Genomic DNA, 24,267 nt, shown 5'->3' with positions numbered 1-24,267 from the left:
TCCATAGTGGCAAGGCTCCTCTCTATTGGACGCGCAGCCTCGCGTAGGCGGGCAGCTCGGCTTGCGGCGCGATGATTGGCTGGGCCTGCCATGTGGGACAGAGGGGCGGGGCGTGGGGCATGCGGACCGAGGTGACCGGCTGCATTTCTCAGCCTGGGTGGAAACGGGCGCATGTGGGCGCTCCGCTCCTTGCTGCTGCGGTCCGCGGCCGGGCGCACCATGTCGCAGGGACCCGCCCGCCGCCAGCGGCCGCCCAAGGACCCGCTGCGGCACCTGCGCACGCGGGAGAAGCGCGGCCCCTCGTGGGAGCCCGGGGGCCCGAACACCGTGTACCTGCAGGTGGTGGCTGCCGGCGGCCGGGACGCGGGTGCGGCGCTCTACGTCTTCTCCGAGTACAACCGGTCAGTGCATCGCGCCGGGAGTCCGGCTGGGACTCCGCGGCGTCTCCTTAGCGAGCCCGCCCCGCCCTGTCCGGCCCTCCGTGCTGCGCGCCCGGGAGCATCGCGGCACCTCCCTGGGCTGCGGCTGTCCCCACTCACACGTGTGGCATTTCCTTATTGCAGCCGATCTTTGTCTTTTGGTGGGTGGGAGATCCTAGATCCCTTACAGCCTCCGTCCGCATCGTTTCTGGGAGTCCCTGAAAAACTTTAGACTCGGGGACAAGCGTTCTTTCTCCAACCCTTGGGGCCCGAGTTCCCTCTTGGCACTGTCTGGGCGGCACCCCCTCCCGTGCACGCCAAGGAGGGGGCGCATAGCTGGTGTGTGAGGTTGACAGGCCTGGCGATGGCGGAAAGGACCCAGGTCTGTCCCAGCCCCAGCCTACGCAGGCCCCCAGCCCCGTTCGGCCTCTGCTGAAACCTGTCAAAACCCAGCATGCTAATAGCAACAATGCGGCCGGTAGTACAACGTGGAGTTTTAGGTTTTTCCCCCAGAGTGTACAGTAAAGCATCTAAACAGTGGCAGAGATCTTACAGAATTGAATCTTCTGAGTATCTTGTGTAATGTTCGTCCTGTAGGTATCTCTTCAACTGTGGAGAAGGAGTCCAGCGACTCATGCAGGAGCACAAGTGAGTCAACCCTTTTCTTTTGGGGTGGGGATGATTATGGGGCTTGAAGGCTGAGATGAGAGGCAGGAGTGGTTTTGTGGCAGAAGAAAGGGTTCCTGCTCCACCTGCTTTTGTCCTGCTCAAATGTTTTCTCTTTATTAGGCTGAAGGTGTCTCGTTTGGACAACATATTCTTGACCCGAATGCACTGGAGTAATGTTGGGGGATTGTGTGGTGAGTATATGCTTTCCAGTGTCATAGGCTGGTGGGAAATCTCTGGGATTTTTAACCTGCCTTCCCCTTTTCCCCTCATCTTCTGAGTCCATGGGAGCTGGGGTTATTTTTATACTAGGCCAGTCAGCTGCAGCATAAAACATCAAAAGCTGTGACACAGAAGAGCAGAGTTTAAACTGGATACGGCCCTCAAGTGTTACTATCCACTTCATTTATGGAGTTTCTGGACTGGAGATATGTGACAGATATGGACCGGAGAGTGTAGTGATGGTGATTACAATAAATATATTTAACATTGAGGCCATCAGCAGCTACACAGAGATACCCACTATCCAGATTACCCCATTGTTCATGCCCACCCACTAGAAAGGTCAGGATTGTGTTACTGCCAAATTCTGTAAGCTTTGTGCTGTGGCTAGGAAGGCGTGGCATGTTGAACCAGTTCCATTTTCAGAGCCAAGACTAGAGCGGGCAAAGAGGTGCCTAGGATGCAAAATGTAAGGCCAGGCCTTCACTTGTGTGACTTTGCACCGTACGTGCCTCACCTGGTTTTGCATTCTGGGCGCCTCACTGCCTCACCGTAGTATATGCCGTGATTATTCTAGAGGCATGTGAGGAATATTTCGTGTGCCTTATACCTCTAGCTAGCGTCACTTCTGCTGTACATATGTCTCCTGAGCATTAGAATCTGGAATAAGGACAAGTAGAAAAAGCTGGTGTGTAAGGAGTACTCCACCTTGGGTGGCAACTACAGGTCAGGATGATGAGATCTGATTCCAATTGTTCTTTTTAGGAATGATTCTTACCTTAAAGGAAACCGGGCTTCCAAAGTGTGTACTTTCTGGACCTCCACAACTGGTGAGTCTCTCCTGACTCAGCTTTCAAAGCTAACCCCTCCTTTTTTAAAGTGATGATGAGAATTTTCATTTTTGCAAATCAGTCTTCTGCCCTCTAGAGATAACTAATAGTGGAGTAAACACCTTTCAGGATAAAGAGGCCTGAGTCCAAACTCTAATAACTGTATAATGTTGAACAAGTTACTTTACCTTTTGGAATTTCAGTTTCTTCATCTGTAAAATGGCTATAATGTTTCATTGAATTGTTAAAGGTTAAATGCGGTAACACATAAAGCACCAAATCAGTTTATTAGATGTTTGGCACCAAGTAGGCTCACAATAAATGTTAGCTTTTATTCTTACCTATTTATTAAATTTGAGATATCTTCTTACCTTTGAAATCTGATTATTACACTATTGAGAAGTTGTATGCACATTGTTAACCAAGCTCTGTTAATTCTGTCTCCAAAATAATGCCTCAAATCCATCCATTTGTCTTTATCTCATTAAGGCTTTCATTATCTCTGTCTGCTATGATGGCTTCCCATACCCATTCTTGCCTTCCTGTAATCCACCTACCACACAGCAGCCAGAGGGACCTCTTTAAGGCTTAACAGCAGGTGTATCTCTTCCATCCTAAAACCCTTCAAGGTTCCTCATTCCAGGACAGTCCATATACCTTAATATGGCCTGCAGTCCTGCAGGCCTTGGCCCTCACTCACACTTGCGTCTGTATCCCAGTCACCAAGCTGGAGCTACATAGACCAACTCCTAGTCCCACTACCCTCCACTGAAGCTGCTTCCCATATCAGGGTTTTCATCCATACATGAGTTTCCTCTACCTCCTCTCATTCCTGCCTGAATTTTTCTGAACCTTTGGGACTCAGCTGAAAGGCTGTTGACTCAAGTGGCATCCCTGACTCTGGACAAGATGTATCCCAGCCCCCTGCATTTTTCATGTTTCTTGCAGAGCACTTAGCATAGTTGCCACTAAGTTGTTGTTTGTGTTATCACTTGTTTCATTTTTGTTTCCTCCATTGGATTCTGTTTCATGATGGCCAGGACCCCATCTCTTTCTCACTGCTAAATCCTTGACATCTAACATATAGTGGACACTTGGGAAATATTTGTGTAAAGGAATCTCAAAATACTTATTAAAGGTCATGTTGATGCCTATCAATACCTCTTATGTACTTGAATACATTGTTGTGTGCTGCATTTGTACAACCATAACTGCCCGCTTCTTTCTTTTCTTTTTCTTTTGTAGGAAAAATACCTAGAAGCTATCAAAATATTTTCTGGTCCATTGAAAGGAATAGACCTGGGTATGTCCCTGACTCTGACTCAATATTTGCCATTTCTTTCTCATATACCCCCAATCTCTCAAATTCGAATCCATAACGACTGACCTAAATTAAACCTTAAAATGAATGCTTCATCAACATAGATGCATTTTCAAAATATTGTCTGTTACACTTTCTGTGCCCCCTCTTCATGACCCCCAAATATAGGCTAGAGATGGTTTTCAGAGTTGAGTTTCCTTGAATTCCTTGCAGTAGGGAGAAGGGGTGCAAGCAGAGGGACCCACAGGTTTTGTTGCCATCTGTTTACACTGAACCTCAACCCTGGCTATGGTGCATGTAGCCTCTTTGTGGGATAAGGCCTAACAGGATGCTGGCAGCCCCTGTGCTGGAAGCAGTGTACATCTCCAGCTTGTTAATGCTCCTCTTCTATAGAAGTACCAGTCTTCTATTTCAGAATCTATATCGACTCTTACAGTTAAGATGGTAAATTGTCTGGCCTCACAATGCTATGTGTTAACTTGTGCCTCTTAAATTTGTCTTCCTTCCTTCCTTCCTTCCTTCCTTTCTTGTTTTTTTTAAAGATTTTATTGGGGAATTAGGGAAGGGGAACAGTGTTGGGGAATTGGGGAAGGGGAACAGCCAAGTTGTTGTCCTTCAGTCTTAGTTGTGGAGGGCGCAGCTAGCTCAGCTCCAAGTCCAGTCGCCATCCGGCCACCCGTTGGTAGCTTGCTGCTGCTCATCTCAAGGTGCTGTGTTCAATCTTAGTCACAGGTGGGTGTAGCCCACCATCCCATGTGGGAGTCGAACCAGCAACCTTGTTGTTAGGAGCACATGCTCTCACCAGCTGAGCCATCCTGCTGCCTATTGTCAACTCAGTGGCAGCTCAGCTTGGGCACAGCTCACTGGCCCATGTGGGAATCGAACCAGTGACCCTGTTGCTCAGAGCTCGCACTCTTAACCAACCTAGCCACTCAGCCGGCCCTCTTTTTTTTTTTTTTTTTAAATGCATGCTCACCAGTGATCATAATATGTGTTTTGATTTGGCGCTAATAAAGATTAATGGCTGATGAAAATATATCTTGCTTCTTTCCCCCCAGTTTTGATTTCCTCAGAAATTCTGGTTTTAGTGCAGATTCTCACCCAAATTCCAAGGCGACACAGTTGCTTGTGGTTGGTGACCTGGAAAGTTAACTCACGCGTGTCTGTCCTAATGCAGTTGCCTTCCTGTTGTCTTGTTCACATAGCTGTGCGGCCCCACTCGGCACCAGAATATAAGGATGAGACCATGACAGTTTTCCAGATCCCCATATACAGTGAGTATAAAAGCCACATGGCCTAGGAGCAGGAGGAGGGGTGTAGGTGCTAGGTAAGGAAACTGTGGGTGGAAACAGAAACTGCTTGAATACGGCTTTGTATACCTAGTTTTGTGTTATGAGCATAATTAGGAAATTTAGCTGAGGAATTAAGATAGGGTTCCTGCCCTTAAGGCGCTCATAATCTTATAAACAGATATGTTTAATCCATATATGATGATAGGGACTATACTTTGGGAATATTACATAATAAACACTGTCAGAAAATATATCACTCTTAGAATTGCACATTTATTGCTTGGGGTTTACTTGGCACAGATTTAAGCTCCCTCCTAAAGGAGAGTATTCTGGAGAGGTTTGCACTGCTAAACATTTTTAAATAAATACTGATCACAGTAACCTAATGGAAGTGCTCTTAGGAGGTCAGAAAGCCACAGGAACCTTCTCAAGTCCCAGGGCCAGATGATGTGGTTTTGACCTAGACAGAGAGAGCGCAGGTCAGGCCCTGCCGTGACAGTGTCATCCTTGAGTCTGGCTAAACACACTCCATATCAGGTTTTACTGACTGCCAGGACAATGCAGAACAGTCAGGATCTTTCCCTGGCATTGCTAACTAGTGTCATGCTTGCCAAGTGTGAAAGGGTACAGATGAGGGTCCCAAACAAAGGCCAGAGAAGTCCAGGGCCTGACCAGAGAGGAGGCTTGCACTGACCCATGGGTAGAAGGAGGGAGGGAGAGGGGTGTGGCTCGAGCAAAGGCTCAGGTGCTCATAGGTCAGCCTGCTTAGAACTCTCCTTGCCTGGCTTACTCCTTCTCTGACCCCCACCGCCATCCCCGGACCTGATTTGTGTCCCTCTGTTTTTCGGTTCTAGCACCCAGTCGCTCCCTCCCTAACGCGGAGCAGTTTACGTTTCTATTTGTTGACCAATGTGCACTTGGGCTTGCTGGCATTGCTTTCCCAGTGCCCAGCAGGCACTAAGGGAATGATTGTGCCGGAGGGGCCGGCAGGCTTCTGTGAGACCAGCAGCTGGGCACCAGCTTCCTAGAGCAGGGTTTCAGGGTTTGTTTGTTTGATCTTGAGATTTAACTGACTGCAAAATTATGCTCCTTCTCATGTTTATGGATAACCTTCGGGCTTAGGTCTGTTTACTGAGCGATGATAATGAATAAACTAGCCTGCTCCCTGGATGCTTTTTCGTCAACAAACCCTGCTGTAGTCAAGGCTATGAGCTGAGCAGAAATGTAAAGATGAATAAGACGTAAACGCAGCCCAAAGACCTGGCGGGGAGGTGGCTAGTTAATTACTGCTGTAGGAGAAGACATGCTGACTTAATGGGCACTCTGGCATTCTCACATATGACATCCGGGTTCTGGCTGGGAGCTCACCTCGCATCATGTGGCATTTGATTGTTTCCCGTACCAACCAGGTGAACAGAGATGTGGAAATCACCAGCCATCACAGAGTCCAGGAAGGCTTAGTCCAGAGCAGTCTTCAGACTCCAGATCCACTGAAAATGAGCAGCCCCTTCCAGATGGTAACGCTGGTGAAACAAAAGGATACACTTGCAAGAGCATTCTGTTTTCTTAATTCATTGTGTCTTCATGCTGTAAATTAGAATCCTTATCATAAGAAGGCTCTATGTGTGTAAAGCAGACACTTCTCTTGGCACATTAGGACTTGGCCTGTGGGGAGAATGAGGGCTGTCGGAAAGGTGGCAGTGTGGACCATTAAGGGCCAACGCACAGCCCTGCATGGCTCCCCAACTTTGTGTTCAGTTTCCCCAGAGGACAGCAGGGCCTGGCAAATTGATTCAGACAGAGGCTTTTGTGTTTTTTTATTAATGCAACATTAATGAAAATTAGTTTTTCATGAATGCAGAAACTGTAGCTGCTAAGCTGATGAAACAGTCATATCAATTTGAGTGGATCTGCACCTTTTCTATCAGAGTGGCAGCCCCCAGGGAAACTGAATTAAAATTCCAAGAATAGGTGTATCAGAGGACTTGGACTGTTTAAGGATTCTGTTGTCCAGTGTTGGGCAAAGCTTGTGAGTTCCTCTTTCTGCCCTGAGGTCGTGCTTGTCTGATGACCGAGAAGAGGCCGATCCTGTCAGCATCCTTTTTTGGATGGCATGGGTGAAGACTGAGCCCCATACCTTCTCCGCAGGCCTTTCAGCTTTTGTGTGTTTCACATATTCTTATGCTTGTTTATAGAGCACCTTACCATTTGTACTTTTTTCTCTTCTCCTGTTGCAGGTAAAATGTGTCATGTTTTATACACTTCACTTGCCATAGTAAAGGTTTTCTGGTTGGAGTTTTGCATTTTTCATTTACTCAGATTTCAACACGAGTAGGAAAACAAAAAGTCTGCTTGAAAAAGAGTACCAGTGCCTTCTTTGACCTTTGAGTTGGAATGCTTATGTCCATTTAATTTTGTGTAAAGTCCAGTTATGTATCAGATGATCATCGATCTGTGACACCTGTAAACCTTCACATTTACCTTGTTACAATCAGCTTTGGTTTTTCTCAGGTGTTAGCCAGAGAAGAGGCGGCAGGGACCCCTCCTTGGTTGTAGCTTTCGTCTGTAAGGTAAGCACCTTTCCGGTGGGCTTTAAGTGAGCACGTGTGGTGACCTTGGGTTGGTTGTTTCCCAGTCATTCCCAGATAGCAGTTCCTAAGTCACCTGTACCAAGAAGAAACACAGATACCCCATTTCTCAACATACCACTTATACTGTTCTGTACATTCTAATTCTCTCCCAGTGTTCTGTTAAGTCTACCTATGTATTCCTTTGTCTGTGGCTATGTTTGGTCCTCTTGGACTTCAGAAATAGTCAAAGGCTATGTTTCTGAAGTTAAAGGCTAAATTTCTGAAGCTAAACAATTTTTTCAGAGAAAGCTTTGTTTTCTTTCAAATGAATCAGGCCTTAATTCAGACTCCTTCAACTCTGTTTTAGTATCTATCATTTAACTGTGCTTGTAGAGTGTCTAACATCAGGTTTAATATTGGCTAGCTTTCACAAAGGTCTTGATATGCAAACCCAAAGTTGGTCAAATTCCATGAAAATATTATTACAACAGGTATTTTTTCAGATCTCACAAATGACCTATTTTCAATAGGTCTGTGCATTAAAATTTTATAATATCTGCAACAAACGCTTTTGTCTAATCTGTGGTAAGACTACTTTTTTGTGGACTTTGATTTTTTTTTTTAAATAAGTGATGTTGATTTCAAAATATACTTGTAATTTTCATCCAAATTCTAACACCAAGCAGTGAAAGGTCAATAGTAATATTAGCTAGTAGTTGCAAGATCATTGTTAATATCACTAGTCAATTTATTATTTTTCTATTTCTTATTTTTTTAGATTTATTGGGGAATTGGGGGAGGGGAACTGCCAAGTTGTTGTCCTTCAATCTTAGTTGTGGAGGGCGCAGCTAGCTCAGCTGCAAGTCCAGTCACCACCTGGCCGCCTATGGGCAGCTTGTGGCCGCTCAGCACAAGGTGCCATGTTCAATCTTAGTTGCGGGTGGGCATAGCCCACCATCCCATGCACCATCCCATGCGGGATGGAACCAGTAACCTTGTTATTAGGAGCACATGCTCTCACCAGCTGAGCCATCCTGCCACCTGTTGGCAGCTCAGCAGCAGCTCAGTTCAGGCGTAGCTCACTGGCCCATGTGGGAATCCAACCGGTGACTCTGTTGTTCAGAGCTCGCACTCTTGAGCAAGCTTTTAACCAACTGAGCCACTTGGCCAGCCCCAATTTATTTTTATAAGAATAGTAATTTTGACAAAAGTTCAGTACTGCTGATAGGCTTATTGTGTATTTCTGAATTTTTAGGCAGCAAAATAATTTTTTTAAAGTCGTTTACATGGTAATCATTAAGTTCTATGAGAGCCTTCCTGCCTTCCTAGATAGATGACATCAAGCTTGATGAAATGTGTCCCGCGTGATAGGGGTGCACATTTACAAACTCGAGCACAAACCCGTGTGCTGTCAGCAGGCCGCTGTCCTGGGAGCTGAGGCCCTACGCTAAGTAGCCACACTGGTGGCTGTCTACGGGGCTTTGGCTTCTGTCTCCTCCCTGGCTGGCTGCTGCCACTTCTGAGAGCGACTCTCCCTGGGTCAGCGGGTAGCCCCTTTTCCCTCTTCTGATTAATTTGCAGAGTCTCCACTGGGGGATTGGAAGGCACTAAAGCTGAGCTCATTGAGGTTCTGGGAGGTCGGAGAAAATAGGCTGTGTATATGAGGGCCTGTGATAGGAAAACCTGGGCTCCGGACAGGTGTGCGCCTGCCGGGGACCTGGGGCCTGCATTCTGGTTCCCACCTGTCTTCTGCATACTCTGTGTTCCTCAGGTGGGAACAGCTTCCTCCATTGGTGGAACTCAGCCTCTAGTAGACAGATGGGTTTTGCCTGCCTTAGGTCCGTAAGTTCCTGTTAAACATTAGAAACATTTAGTTTCCATCCTCAAACCTATTTGGGTCTATGTAGAGAATGGTCACAGCAGTGCTTGTTAATGTCACTATCTAAAGATGTCATCCAAGCTCTATCATCTTTGTGTTACGTGCACACACTTGAACTAATCCTTCCTCTAGGGTAATGTTTTTGAAGACAGAAAATTGTAGAATCCTAATAAGACTTTAGGATCCAAATTTGAGTCTTTGCCCTAAGAGTAATTTCTTAATTGCAGGAAGTTAAAAGAAAATGCAAATAGTTTATATAAAGGTTTAAAGAAGAAAATGAAAATCAAATATAATTTAGTACCCAAAGACTTATTCACATTTCATGCCATTTCTGTTTTTTTTCTCTTATTTTGTGTGAAATATGTAGATCCCAAAAATGTCTGACAATTTTTTAAGGGTTTATGATAGGATTGTTATTTTCCCTTCTAATAACAGCATATTGGGAATTTTTTTATTATAATTTTTCTCTAGTATAAAAGCAACAGCATTATATTGCCAAATATGTGAAAACCAGAGGAAAAAAGTGTCCGCACTTTGATTACCTGTCACTGACATTGCAGTGTTGTGTTACAGGGTGATTTGCATGGCCGTTTCTCTGTTAGACGGTGTTCTGCTAACGCCCCTTTCGCTGCTAATGGGCCAGTGCAGGATGATGAAACAAAACATTGTTTCTCCTCAAGGCTACTTGAAGGATACTTTGTATTTAATATGGAAATGGGCTACATTTTACTAAATTTATAAGGAGTTAATGTTGGGAGGTACAGCACTGTGTTTTCAAATCATTCAGCTTTGATTACTAAAGCATTTCAGAATAAATGCCTTCTTCAGAACACTTTGTTTGAAAGTGATACCCTAACCTGCATTTCAATGAACTGTAAGAGAATAACAGCAATTCAGAAGTAAAACCAGAAGGATGCCCTTATAAGAACATTGATTGAAACCAAGCTTCTTCATTAGTCAGTGAAGTTACATTTCAGTTCTCTTCTTTACAGCTTCATCTGAAGAAAGGAAACTTCTTGGTGCTCAGAGCAAAGGAGCTGGGCCTCCCAGTGTGAGTGTGTGTGCGGGGAGGGGAGACGAGGCTGTTGGGGACTCCACCGACCTTTTTTTCATAAAGCTCCTCATCTCACAGAGGGCTTGTCTCTTCGTTTCAGTGGGACAGCTGCCATTGCTCCCATAATTGCTGCCGTGAAGGACGGGAAAAGTGTCATTTATGAGGGAAAAGAGGTGAGATGCCCCACTTTCCTAGGTTTCAGCATTTAAAGGCAGGGCCTGGAACATGGGACAGAGTCGCCATCTGGCTCAGGCCCTGCAGACACCACTTTTGAGGGAAGTGGAACCCCTTTGGATTTCATCCTTGGCTGAGTGATAAAATGGGGTCGCTTATCTAGACTTGTGCCTGCATATCAGCGCTGGCTGCCTTGGGGTATTTCTGTAGATTGTCCATTTAGGATCTGGGGTCCTCCTAATAGGACGAATGTTTTCCCTTGGACTTGAGCTCAGGGCAGACCCCTTAAGGATGGACTTTGGGTGCACAGCCCAAAAGAAGCCACCATGTTCTTTACAAGGATGTTTTCTCTGGCATCTGAGGATTTTAGGACCCATGGTCACAGGCCGGAGAGAATTATGCACGCCATGCCAGCTTCCTGGCCACTCTAGGTTGGAAGCACCCTCTGCTAGCCAGCTGCCCGCCTGTGTATAAGCAGAGAGAGCCTAAGGGGATGGTGGTGATCCTTATGTTGGCTTTGTGCTTGCTCACTGGAGCTTATATAATGTTAGCTGTGAACTTGAAGGTCATGGGGTACGTTTGCTGAGCAGTGACTGCTCTGGGAGAGCATCATGACCCCAGTGATTTTGCAGATTTTGCCTGAAGAGATCTGTACCCCTCCGGACCCCAGTCTCGCTTTTGTTGTGGTCGAATGTCCAGATGAAGGATTCATTCTACCCATCTGTGACAATGCTGCATTCCAGAGGTAACGACGGGTCCTGGGGTGGGAGAAGGGAGAGCTGGCACACTGCTGACAAAGCCCAGTGGCATTGACAGGGCACCCCCATCTCGACCCCCCGACCTGTGGTTGCCCCTGGCACAGAGCTGGGCTTGTGCCCACATGCCATTCTCTTGTCATCCAAAAAAGTTGGCCCATTTTATAGTCAGCTTTAATCCTGGGTAGAACCTTTGACCTACATATCTGTGTTTTGATTTTTCTCCCATTCTTTTTTTTTTTAAGATTTTTATTGGGGAATTGGGGGAAGGGAAACAGGCAAGTTGCTGTCCTTTTGTTCTTCAGTCTAGTTGTGGAGGACGTTGCTTCACTGGCCCAAGTTGGCACCATCATTGCGCTCTTCCCGGGCGAGGCAGATCAGTTGCCGGCTTCTGGACGGCTGCTCACGCTGGCTGCTGGCTACACACAGTAGCCCATGGCAACCCACTGCAGCAGGGGCTGCATCCTACATCGTCGCCGGCAACTCACAGCAGCCCAGCTCCAGGTCGAGCTGTTGTTCAGCATCTTAGCTGTAGATGGCAGTGTCACTGGCCCTCATAGTGGGATCTGAACCGGGGCCCTCTGGCGTCCCAAGCCAGTTCTTAACCAACGCGTCACTTGGCTGGCCCTCCCATTCTTAATGGTTTAGTCTATCTCTATTTTTCTTGTTCCTAATTTGTATTTATATTTTTTTCACTTACCATTTTACCCTACTTAGCACAGCGAATTCTTATGGGCAGCTGTACCTCTTTTAACTTTAGAGTGTTAGACGTTCTTCCTGAGCTCCACTTTATTCTCTTTGGGTGAATTTGGGTTCTCTGGAGGCGCTGGCTTTGTGTTTTAATCCAATCGTGGGCGGCAAAGCTTCAAGTCGCTGTGAGTGGGTGTGAGCTCAGAGCCATGTGTGCTGATGTGTTGCTGTCAGGTTTAAATGCCTGGCCTGGGAACTCCCGTGTGTATGTTTGGGAAAGGGGTGGGGGAGGTAAATAAAAACAGCCACTATGTAATCTTCTTAAGGGAACTGGAAGGAAGCACCTCAACACGTTAGTAAGTGGTGTTTCTTTAGATGGTGGAATTACAGATGGTTTTAATTTTCCAGCCCTGTGTCTTGGGTTCTCTGGAAGGCAGATACCAAGGTGGAATGGGAGGTACAAGCAATTGATTGGAGGAAATACCTGTGAGATTAAAGGAGGGGGAGCAGCAGGAGTCTTTATAGGCCTGACCCATGAGAAAGGAGGGGACAGGGGAGCCTCGGTCAGCAGCATAGCCCTGAGAAAGGCCCAGGCAGGCTGCCAGGAAGGCCCACAGCTGGCTGAGTAGAGGCATCCCAGGTCAGCGCTGGGGACAACCTGGCCTGGACGTGAAGGCTATGGGCTCACTGCGGTCCCCCAGAGAGCCGAGCGGGGCCCCTCCCTGGCTGCCCAGTCCCGTTTGTACATGTTCTGAATTTGTGTCACTTTATAAAGCAAAGCCCCACCCTTCCTTCCACCCAGGTACCAAGGAAAGGCCGATGCCTCCGTGGCCCTGGTGGTTCACATGGCCCCAGAGCATGTGCTTGCAGACAGCAGATACCAGCAGTGGATGGAGAGGTATGGGGCCTGGCCTGTCACACACGTATGACACATTTCCACCCCTCCCCCTTTCTACCCTACTTCCACACCTGCCTAAACTTCTATGGGATTCCTGCTGTCTCTGATTTCTGAGCTTCCATCTTTACCACTCTTGTCAAGAAATGATACCACTACGTGACACAGTGTGCACATGTTCCACCTGTGCGGGGTTCAGTTTAGTATTGGGTTGTACGGAAAGTCATGACACATGTTTGCGACAGATGGCACTAGTTCATTTTTGGAAGTACTAGAGTCATTCGCATCTATGATATTGCTATGCCATTTGACAGCTGACATTTCTAGCTTCATGCTAAAAAAAAAAATGAGCAATTTGGTTGAGTTTTGATTTTACAACAAGTTGAAGATGGAAGACCAAACTGTGCATTCTTGCCATAGTTTACTCTTTTACTTCCATGAAGGGAAGGACGCACGTCAAGCTTGTGAAAAGTTGCATAAAGTTTACGGTGACAATGCTCTACAAGAACGTCAGTGCCAACGATGGTTCACGCAATTCCATGCTGGTGATTTTGATCTCAACGACGCTCCTTGGTCAGGGAGGCCCACTGAGGTTGATCACGACAAAATAAAGGCATTGATCGAGTCAAACCCACATTACCCGACATGAGAGATTGCAGAAACATTGAACATCCATTATTCAAGCATTCATGACCACCTGAAAAAGCTGGGATACTTAAGCAAGCTTGATGTTTGGGTTCCACATGAACTCAAAGAAGTTCTTTTGCCTGTATAAACATCTGCAATATGCTCATTCAGCGTGAGGAAAATGATCGTTTTTTAAAGCGACTGATAACTGGTGATGAGAAGTGGATTGTTTACAACAGTGTGGTGCACAAACGGTCTTGGTCCAGATGTGATGATTCATCTCAAATGACATTGAAAGCAGACATTCATCAGAGGAAGGTTATGCTCTCAGTGTGGTGGGATTTTTAAAGGGGCGGTGTTTTTTGAACTCCTACCAAGGAACCAAACAATCAATTCGAATGTGTACTGTCGGCAATTGGACAGTTTGAACGAATCCATCATCCAGAAACGTCCAGAGCTTGTTAATTGTAAAGGAGTTGTGTTCTAGCTCGACAACGCGAGACCACACACAAGTTTGATCACCCGTCAAAAATTATTGGAGCTTGGATGGGATGTGTTGCCACACCCACCATACTCACCTGACCTTGTGCCGTCAGACTTCCACTTGTTTCGCTGTCTTCAAAACTCCTTACGTGGTATAACGTTCAACTCAAATGAGGCTATAAATGAGCACCTTGTTCAGTTTTTCGCAAATAAAGACAGGTCCTTCTATGAATGAGGAATTATGAAGCTCACTGAAAGATGCCAAAAGGTTATCGAACAAAAGGCCAATATATCACTGATTGATCTTTGTTTGTTTATGTAAATAAATGACCTTTGAAAAACACAAAATACATCATGACTTTTCCGACAACCCAACAGTATCATCAGCTTACACCCTGTACTCTCAGTGTCTGAAATAAATGCTGCCTTTGTGTTGACAACTCTATGCATGTGCCCTGAAGAAGAGACTTGCAAGTTTAATATAATAGCTTCAGTTTCTTAAACACCCCTCACATATTCTAGATTTCATTTTCTTTAATATTCCCAAGAACCCTGTGAAGCAGATAGCTGGTCTACCAAAATTTAGCAGCTGGAAGAGAGGCCGCCTTTCCTCTGGGCGGTACGGGCTGGGCCGCCCTGGGTGGAGGAATGATTTGCGTTGAATTCTTAGCGCATAGTAACGTTAGGGGCAGTTCAGGCTCCCCATTCTGTTCCTTCCTGGACGCCTCCGTTCATCTCTTTCCTCAGTAGCCCTGGCAGTCTCCTCCTCCTCAGTTCTCTTCAGCCTCTGTTCCTTTAGGGTTTGAGTCTCAACATCCATTACCTCTTTTCCCCTCCTTGGGCTTTTTCTTTTACCCTGTACTCCATTTTGTTTCCAGTCTATAGCTGTAGGCTCTGAACATCCTAACTTTCTTATTTTTTCTGGTATTCTCTCCAAAGGCATCTGAGTTTGAAGAGAGCACTGGCTTTACAGACAGAAAAAGTGGGATTGTGTTTGGCCATTTAGTAGCAATCTTTCTGGACAAGTCACTAATTCTCTTTGAATATTTCCATCTACATGATCTCTCCCGACCTCCAGTGCTGCCCCTCAGGTGGAGACGCTCCCAAAGGACACTGTGAATGTGCAGTCTATTTCATCTTAGGTTTGGGCCTGACACCCAGCACCTGATCCTGAATGAGAATTGCACATCAGTTCACAACCTCCGTAGCCACAAGATTCAAACACAGCTCAACCTCATCCACCCCGACATCTTCCCCCCACTCGCCAGTCTCCACTGTAAGGTAGTGTCACAGAATGGCCCCTATTGGGTGGTCCCTGCCCTTTGCTTTCTCTCCACGGAGCGTGTGTTTGTCTTTTTCAGGAAAAAGGTGCCACCCTCCCTGTCCCCACCGTCCGTGGTGAATGCCTCCTCAAGTATCAGCTCCGTCCCCGGAGGGAGTGGCAGAGGTCTGTATAATTCTGGGCCTGTGCAATGGTCCGGGTTGGGGGTGGGCATGTGTGTGTGTGTGAAGGGCCAGGTAGTAAATATTTCAGGCTTTACAAGTTCTCTGTCCCAGCTACTCAACTGCCACTGCAGCACAAAAGAGCCACAGACTGTACATAAAAGGATGGGTGCGGCTGTGTTCCGTTCCGATACAAACTCATTTGCTAGAACAAACTGACTCTAATATGGTAACAGTGGGATGACTAGGGCCAGGGATTACTCTTTTCTGTAACTGTTTTCTCAGATAATAAAAGTGATACATGTTCATTGTTTTACAATGTAGAAAATAAGAAGTGTACAATAAAGAAACTCAGCCACCCATAATCTCTTCACCCCAAGATGAGGGATAATAATGGTTATTAACATTTTGTGTTTTTAAACTTTGAGAAATATGGGAATGTATTATAAAATATGTATCTGTGGATTTGTGGCCTGACATCTCAGTATCATTATAGGATACTATATCATTATATAGTGTTTCCTGTATCGTTATGTAGTTGTCAGTAACAAGAGGTGTTACTGATATTCCAGATAGGGATATTTGTTAATTTGAGACATTCCCAAGTTTTTGCTGTTTTAATGAAACATTAAACATCGTACATATAAATCTTTCTGTGGAACTCTGTTCCCTTAGCGTAATTCTTATACGTGGCATTACTGAGGAAGACACTTCTTACGACACTTGATAAACATAACTTGTGGTCCAGAAAGGCTCTACCTTTTTGTACTCCAACCAGTAATATGAGAAGTGCTTGCTGCCTCACAGCTTTAATTTTTAAGATCTGAATCTTGAAATTGGAAGTTTCCTATCAACTCCATAGTGTCTGTATTAGAATAGACCATGCTCCAGATTATTACTGGGTGCTGTGTGCTATTGTGTTGAATAGTTGGGGCTTTTTAGGAGGCTGTGGCAGCATGCCCTCAGACAGTGTCTAAGGGTTGAAGAGCCTGTTGTCCCTTTGTCAACATCTTCAGAGGCAGCTCGTGATTAACAAATGTAGCTGATACCCAGATTTACCTTGTACCTGTGAGAAACACAATCCCCAAACCTGCTGGATTAAAATCTTGAGAGGTAGGCCTGCGGGGCCGGCTGAGTGGCTCAGTTGGTTAAGAGCTCGCTCAAGAGTTTGAGCTCTGAGCAACAGCGGTTCGAGTCAGCCCGAGCTGAGCAGCCGCTGAGCTGCCAACAGGTGGCAGGATGGCTCAGCTAAAAAAAAAAAGGAGAGGTAGGCCTGGGACTCACTTCATAAGCTCCCAGGTGATGAGAGTGCTCAGTCAGGTTGAAGAGCCACTGATCCAAGGCTGGCTGCTCAGTGTGGTCAGGACCTGCAGCATAGCATTATCCGGGGACTTGCTAGAAATACAGAGTCTCAGGCTGCACCCAGAGCCAGTGGATCGGGCCCTGCAGTTTGACAAGGTTCCCAGGTGATTAGTTGTGTGCATGTTAGTTCGAGAGCCACTGCTCTCTGGCTGTGCTCATCACTGGGGCGATTTTCCCCCAGCTCCAAAGGGAAGCTAGATGCTAGTGGTATCTAGTGAGTAGAAGTCAGGGATGCTGCACAGGACCTCACCCGAGGTCAGCGGTGCCAAGCTTGTCAGGCTTTGAGCTGGGAGATGTTCTGAGGAACTAGAGCTGTTCACCCCACTTAGCTGAGAAAGATCCTACAAGGCAGGAGACAGAACTGCTCAAGCTCTCAGTCACTTAGTCGACAATCTTCATTTGAAAGAACTTTCTGCAGGTTGTGTCCATGAATGGATTCTGGCTCTCCAAATTGGTGTTGGCTTGCGGTCACACACCCCCTTTGTCACCTTCTTTTCTCCCTGCAGGGATGCCGTTATTACTTGCAATCCTGATGAATTCATAGCTGAGGCTCTGGAGATGCCCAATTTCCAAGAGAGCGTGCAGGAATATAGAAAGACTGCACAGGACGGCCCAGCCCCAGGAGGTGTGTGAACGACCACAGGCCAGCCTTTCTCCCTGGCCTCTACCCTCCTGCAGGTGTTTTCGTAGCCCTGAGTGTCAGCATGGCTCAATCTGACTGGATTTATTTATGGAATTCGGTGCGTCTCCATTTCTGTATTACCAGTGCCTGCCCCCTTCCCAGACCAATTAAATTGGAATGCTTGGTGATGGCACCCAGGCATTCTTTACAAGGCACACGCTGAGCGCAGCGGTTCTGGGAACTCTTGTGAGGTGCTGGTAAGCTGCTGAACTGGGACTTGGCCGACTTGGGATCTGGCCCTGGCTTTGCTAATAAGGGTCCATGGAAGATCCTGGCCACGTTGCTCACCTTACTGGGCTTTCACTGCCCCAGGAGGAAAAGTAGTTAGGGGAACTTCGTAACCTCTGCGTCAGTGGTGGGTTTTTCCAGTGTCATTGTCAACTAATGATAGAAATAGAGAACATTAGAGTAGAAATGGGTTTGGGGTTGTAATCTCATCAGCCCCAGACAACTAGAAATCTCACCTCCTCTTGCCATAGCCTTACGGGTATTGGGAGGAAGACTGACCACTTCCCTGACCTCACTTGCTTTTGGATCTATGATTGGATTTGTGGTTTGTATGTTTAAGAACCACTGAGGTCATGCTTGCACATGAGTCCATAGGGCCTGTCACGCTGGTGATGCTGTGGAAGGCGCACAGGTGTCAAGCATCGTCAGGTCTCCCTGAATTTGAGTCCTGGCTGGCTCTGCCTCTTCCTCTCCTGGACAGCTGACCCCATGAGCCCATTTAGTCCCCTAGAAAGTGGGGCGTTGCAGGGTTGTGTGAGCGCACACAGGAAGTGCAGGTCTGGTGGTAAGAGATGGATGCAGGGTGACACCAGCCCCTGAGGTAGATGCTGACTCTAAGCATAAAGAAGTCCCCTTTGTAATTTAAAAGACTTAGAGTGATTCTTTTGAAGAAAGGGCTGTGGAATTCACTTGCTCTCCCTCCCAGACAGACAGCTGTCTCCTTTACCCACAAACAGCCTGTGGCCCCTCTCAATGAGGCCCTTACATGAGGGCTTTTGCCAGATGGGACCACCAGCCAGCCCCTCCTGGAAAGCTGGACTTACTCATCTCAGAGCTGAATGCTGGCTCACATTTGACCCAAAGAAATGAACTCTTTTATATGTACTTTTCCACAGAGAAAAAAAGCCAGTATCCAGAAATCATCTTCCTGGGAACAGGGTCTGCCATCCCGATGAAGATTCGAAACGTGAGCTCCACACTTATCAACATAAGGTATTACTGCTTTCCCAGGAAACGTCCATCCATCAAGGAACACGCTGATTTTCTAAACAGAAGTTCTCCATCCACCAAGCTAATTTGAAAATACAACAGCGTAAAACCCTGTGAGCTTTGTCATCTTGGCTAAAGTGGCCCTGAAGAAGCAGAGTGGGCCTCAGTGCATTCGTAGCCTCGATAGCTAACCTAGACTTCTGGGATCTCCGAAATTTATCACCCATTATGCCTTTTGATAAAAATAGCTGATTCTACTGTGTGTCCTACACCGTGCTAAGAAATGATTCACTTAATTCTCACATTAATCTTATGAAATAGTGACTAACTACCCATTTTATTGATGAGTAAATTGGTGCTCAGAGAGGTTACTTGGCTCTAGTTCCCACAGCTGGGAAGCGACAGATCCAAATGTGAATTGGTGTCTTAGTTGCTACATTGTGTGACCCCCAGCGGTACTGCGGAATTTGTGGAACGGCATCCAGGTGCGTGCACTTGTTTGTGTTCAGCCTCTTACTGGATGGATTTTAGTTGATTCTCTTGGGTTTCCCTGGTGTCATTTGTCTGCAGTGAGATTAACCCAGGGCGCTCTGAAATGGTCACGGTGTGTATGTGAAGAAAGGGAGACTGAAGTACCAGGTTTTAAAATTTTGCTTTGACATCTTAGATGCTAGTGGTGACTGATAAACAACCAAATGTGCATTAAATGGACACAGCAAATATAAGATGCACCCTGATATCAGAAATACACAGACTGGGGGCATGTTTCTCTATGACTGAGGAAATGCAGTAAAGCAGCTGGGTGTGGGCTGGCCTTTCCTGGGTCCGTGATGAGGCCCTGAGAGCAGCCCCTTGAGCCTGCCACAGTTCACCTGAGGGTGCTGTCACTGGCTTGCCTTCCACACTTCACTTCATCCCCAAAACGTAACATCTCAGCACTCTGAGGCTCCTCTCTGAAAAATGGGTGCCGCTGCCTCAGTCACAGCTCCTCCTGGAGAAGGAGGAAGGCCTGCAGGAGACCCGGCCTCTTACCTCAGGCAGAGGTTCTGCAGCCGGCTGCTCCTCGAAACAGCCAGCGGAGCTTGTAGGATTGGAGCTCCCTGAGTCCTGCTTGAGCCCAACTAAATGCAAAGCCCTGACTGGCATCTGGGTGTCGGCAGGAACTCACTCCCCAGGAGGAACATCTGCGGCCTGTCCTGCACCAGCCAGCTTTGAGGACGTGGGCCGAGAAAGCCAGAGCTGCTTGAACAGGGGGGAAACATCCGGTGCAGCCGGATCTTACACATGCACAATGCCCGTCTCTGGTATTATCAACAATGGGTGTTGCCATATTCAATCTGAATCATCAGAGAGTCCTGGTTAGGATTAGTAAGTGTTTCTACCCTCCCAGTCAGTCCATGTAAGCATTTTTTTCTTCTTTTGATGCCCAGCATTTCCATAGCTCTGTATACCTTCTCTCTACCTCAGAGGTCTTCAGGGTTCTGTGAATAGTTCTTCTGTGTAATGAGGATGGACATTATAGTTGCCTTCGCGTCTGTATAAGCTCCTCAGAGAAACAGCATGAAAGATTATGGGAGACACGGAAAATGCCACCGCGGCTTCCTGCTCTTCTCTCAGCTCTCAGAGGTTTTTCCTGTCAGTGATGAATGTCTCGCTGCTCTCTGTAGCTCTGACAAGTCCGTGCTGCTGGACTGTGGTGAAGGCACGTTTGGGCAGCTGTGCCGTCACTATGGAGATGACGTGGACAGGGTCCTGAGCACCCTCGCGGCCGTGTTCGTGTCCCACCTGCATGCGGATCACCACACGGTGGGTGCTGGGTGGGACCTGCAGCCGCACCCTGGAGGGCCGCTGCTGCTTCCCTCCCCTCCTGTTCCCGGACTTGCCCAAAGCTTTGGTTTTTCCTCTCTCACTGGGTAATGGCCTTTCACACAACCCTGTCCAGTAATTCTGCCCAGTAAGAATGTCTTGTCTTCCTGTTTGCATTGCTGTCACGTAGCAGTAGGGGTTTTGTCTTCCCCCAGCTTGTCTGGAATCTTGCCTCCTCACACAGCCTGCTCAGAGAAAACTTCAGCCAGAGGTAGGAGACTTGGTCTCCTAGGGGCAGCTGTGTCCCCGGCCACGGCTCTCTCTTTCCTGGGTGCGTTTCCTGTGACATTTCAGGGTCATGCGTCAGCATGTGCCAAGCCCCAACTACAGCCGTGTTAGAGGATGGTGGCCCATAAAGGGTTAAGGAACTACTTACTACAAGAGACCCCAGGGCCTTCCATGGGGCTGAGTTGGGACGTGTCTAATCCGTGTCTTCCTTCTCCTTTCTCCTTCCCAGGGCTTGTTAAATATCCTGCTGCAGAGAGAACGAGCTTTGGTGAGTGTGGCGCTTGGTGGTTTTACCGTTTTGCTTCCTTGGAGCACACACACAGCCGTCCATACCTCCTGCCACTGCACACCATGTTCACTGCGATGTCTGCTGTTGACGCAACACTGATTTTGTTGTTTCAGGCGTCACTGGGAAAGCCCTTCTGCCCTTTGATGGTGGTCGCCCCAACCCAGCTGAAGCCCTGGCTCCAGCAGTATCACAACCAGTGCCAGCCGCTCCTGCACCACGTTTGGTGAGCTCCCAGGCAGCCTGCCTGTCTGGGCTGTTGTCTTGCCTGCTTCCTCCGCAAGCTCAAGGCTGAGCTGCGCTGGTCATGGCACCTGCCCGCATTCTTTCCCTTGACTTGGCCCCACTGGCAGAAGCAGGGGAGAAACGCTTTGACTCAAGGGCAGAAACCAGTGGATGGTTCCCCTGACATGTTTATTTTCTTTGATGCACTTCTTCTCAGCCCTCATTGCAGGTCTGTTCTATAATAGTTTCTAGACTTTTGCCAACACTTCTCCATAAGACAGTTGCAGGGCCAAGTGCTCGAGGAGTGGCGAGCGCAGAGACTGCACACCAGGTGGACAGATGGTGGGGGCGCCCCCACTGCCGCCCCAGCTCACGGGGAGGAGTCACCTGCCTGTAGTCTGTCCACACTCAGCCCGCTTGGAAGGGCCTGCTGTGGCCTCAGCCATGGGCAGCTCACCCACTGGGTTTCTCTCAGTTGCCTGGGGGTTTTGACTTGGCTCTTTTTAATGGACTGACTGATTTAAATCGGTTTTTTTATTTATTTACACACACACACACACACACACACACACACACACACACACACACTATAAATGCTTTATTAACAGACAAAGATATGTTTTGTGTGTGTTTCTTTATAGTCATGATTTTGGGGCTTTCCAGCCAGACTTAAACTTTGATTCAAGTTAAATTTTTTTTTAACGTTTGTTTAAATGTTTTATTTTTCACAGTATGATTCCTGCCAAATGCCTTCAGAAAGGAACTGAGGTCTCCAACCCCGAAGTTGAAAGGTTGATTAGTTTGCTGCTGGAAACATGTGATTTGGAAGAGGTAAGGGGGGTGGAAGGTGAGGAGGCGGCCGCAGGCAGGGCGGGGGCGGGGGGGATCGCGGCTGCAGAGCCCTTCCCTGCTCCTTCAGTTTCAGACCTGCCTGGTCCGGCACTGCAAGCATGCTTTTGGCTGTGCGCTAGTCCACACGTCCGGCTGGAAACTGGTCTATTCGGGGGACACCATGCCCTGCGAGACTTTGGTCCAGATGGGTGAGTAGAGGCAGCCAACTCTGGTTCCGCCCGACAGCCTCTGGTTGTCATCCTACGTGTGGACACGCCACAGGTTCAGGGGAGAGAGTTTGGGTGGGGAATCAGCTGTGTGGACCCAGGGCCCGAGTGCTTCTCCCACAGAGGGCTCTGCTTACTGCCTGTGCCTGCTCTCTAGGGAAAGATGCCACCCTCCTGATACACGAGGCCACGCTGGAAGACGGTCTGGAAGAGGAAGCCAAGGAGAAGACACACAGGTAGCTGAGAATGCTGGGCGCTCATCACGCCCCCTCCCCCAGGTGACAGTTGAGCAGCCTCCCATTGACCCTGTGGGGAAAGACTGTGCTCTCCAGTGATGTGAGGCCAGCCTGCTTCCCACCAAAGGGCCGTGGGGGCTCCTGACTGGGGCAGCAGTTCGCTTCTGGGCCCTTCTGCCTTTATTTCTGCAGAGTTCTCTAGGCGAGGTTCTGAGGGAGGCATGGTTTTTGAAAAACTTGGAAATCTTGGAAATATGCTGGAATCTACTGTGAGCCCAGTCAGAGAATTGCGGGGGGAGGGGGGTTGGAAAGAGGGGGCGGGGGCAGGGCCTGGGGTGGAGCTCCCGCCTGACCGGGATCCTGTCTGTAGCACCACCTCCCAGGCAATTGGCGTGGGGATGCGGATGAATGCCACGTTCATCATGCTGAACCACTTCAGCCAGCGCTATGCCAAGATCCCCCTCTTCAGTCCTGACTTCAACGAGAAAGTCGGAATTGCCTTCGACCACATGAAGGTGTGTGCCGTGTGGGCCGTGAGGGGTGGGGCTGAGGCAGAGACGGGTGCTGCATCCGCATGGGCTCAGGGCCACCCTGTGGGAGGGCATCTGTCAAGCTGTCACGACCAGTCCCCGGATTGTAGGGGAGCCCTACACACATCAGCATCAGGTCGCTGGGAATTACTGAGAGCCTCGAGGCTCAGTCCCTTCCCACCGTCACATCCCCTGAGCCTCACGGTGGCCTAGAGACAGAGGTGTCCTCTCTGAGGGGTAAAGCAGACCATGCCCCTCCGCCTTCTAGAATGAAGGGGCAGGGCACAGGCCTGAATTTTTTGATGAGGAGCTTGATTTTCAGCAAGAAGCCTTGCCTTTCTGAGGCTCCTTCAGCTTTGTGCCCTGTGGGAAGTCTGTGCCCCTTACTTTAGAGTTCCTCTCCATGGCATTTTCTTTTTTCAGTTACTGTCTGTTGACTCTAGGACTTGTAATGAGGGGGAGCTGGTGCCTGCTCTGTGAGTTCATGCTTTCCTCACTGCAGCTCCTGCCCCAACGCAGCCTCCTGAGGTGTGTCCTCGTCCTCCATCTTGCCTTCTAGGTCTGCTTTGGAGATTTCCCCACGGTGCCCAAGCTGACTGCCCCATTGAAAGCCCTGTTTGCCGGTGACATCGAGGAGATGGAGGAACGCAGGGAGAAGAGGGAGCTGCGGCTGGTGCGGGCGGCCCTCCTCTCCCGGGAGCGGGCGGGTGGCCCCGAGGACAGCGAGCCGCAGCAGAAACGGGCCCATGCGGAGGAGCCTCAGAACCCACAGAGCAAGAAGGTCAGGGCCAAGTGACGGTCTGGGAGTGACCCTGAATGCGGAAGGCTGTCATGTGCTCCACCTCGCTCACAGCCCTGTGTGTGCCCTTTGCCTGGCAGGAGCCAGAAGGCACCATTTGACGGGGAGGCACGCGGGGGCAGGTGGGCGTCAGGCTGGGCCTTGGCGTGGGTCCCGGATGGGGCCTGGCCTGCTAGACGCCTCCTACAAATGGAACCTGGCAGAGCCGCAGACAGGAGGCTGCGGAGAGGAAGAAAGGAGGGACAACTGGAACTTAGTGCCAGTTGATTTTTAAAGAAGCCACATGGGAAAATGGCGCACCTGTGCCTACTCCAGCCAAGTTATTCCCTCTGCACACCAGAGACAAGCCATGTCACAGGAACATTGGGTTATGGATGTGAAGTCCAGTATCCAAGACTCAGTGAACCGTATTTCCAAAGATGCAGAACACACAATAAAGATTCCATTTGGAACCTGA

General features: G+C 48.2%; 1 protein-coding gene across 2 annotated transcripts; it reads left to right on the top strand.

The window, feature by feature from the left end:
- The first annotated feature begins 118 nt into the window (after positions 1 to 118).
- ELAC2 (elaC ribonuclease Z 2) lies at positions 119 to 24,267 on the top strand. 2 transcript variants are annotated; one of them, XM_019641501.1, is made up of 24 exons: positions 119 to 401; positions 1,017 to 1,067; positions 1,209 to 1,279; positions 2,073 to 2,137; positions 3,383 to 3,440; positions 4,664 to 4,732; positions 6,160 to 6,267; positions 7,262 to 7,320; positions 10,192 to 10,250; positions 10,354 to 10,426; positions 11,060 to 11,172; positions 12,675 to 12,770; positions 15,020 to 15,158; positions 15,239 to 15,324; positions 17,189 to 17,307; positions 18,489 to 18,585; positions 20,250 to 20,388; positions 20,906 to 20,944; positions 21,079 to 21,188; positions 21,919 to 22,018; positions 22,107 to 22,227; positions 22,403 to 22,481; positions 22,852 to 22,996; positions 23,571 to 24,267. In XM_019641501.1, the coding sequence occupies exons 1-24, from the start codon at positions 172 to 174 to the stop codon at positions 23,805 to 23,807; spliced, it is 2,463 nt and encodes an 820-aa protein (XP_019497046.1). In that variant the 5' UTR covers positions 119 to 171; the 3' UTR covers positions 23,808 to 24,267. The 2 variants fall into 2 exon arrangements, with proteins under 2 accessions (XP_019497046.1, XP_019497047.1); XM_019641502.1 differs by lacking the exon at positions 6,160 to 6,267.

The sequence above is a fragment of the Hipposideros armiger genome, unplaced genomic scaffold (assembly GCF_001890085.2).
Source record: "Hipposideros armiger isolate ML-2016 unplaced genomic scaffold, ASM189008v1 scaffold_61, whole genome shotgun sequence".
Taxonomy (NCBI): Eukaryota; Metazoa; Chordata; class Mammalia; order Chiroptera; family Hipposideridae; genus Hipposideros; species Hipposideros armiger.
Note: the sequence above shows the minus strand (reverse complement) of the source record. Positions and strands in the feature narration are given on the sequence as shown.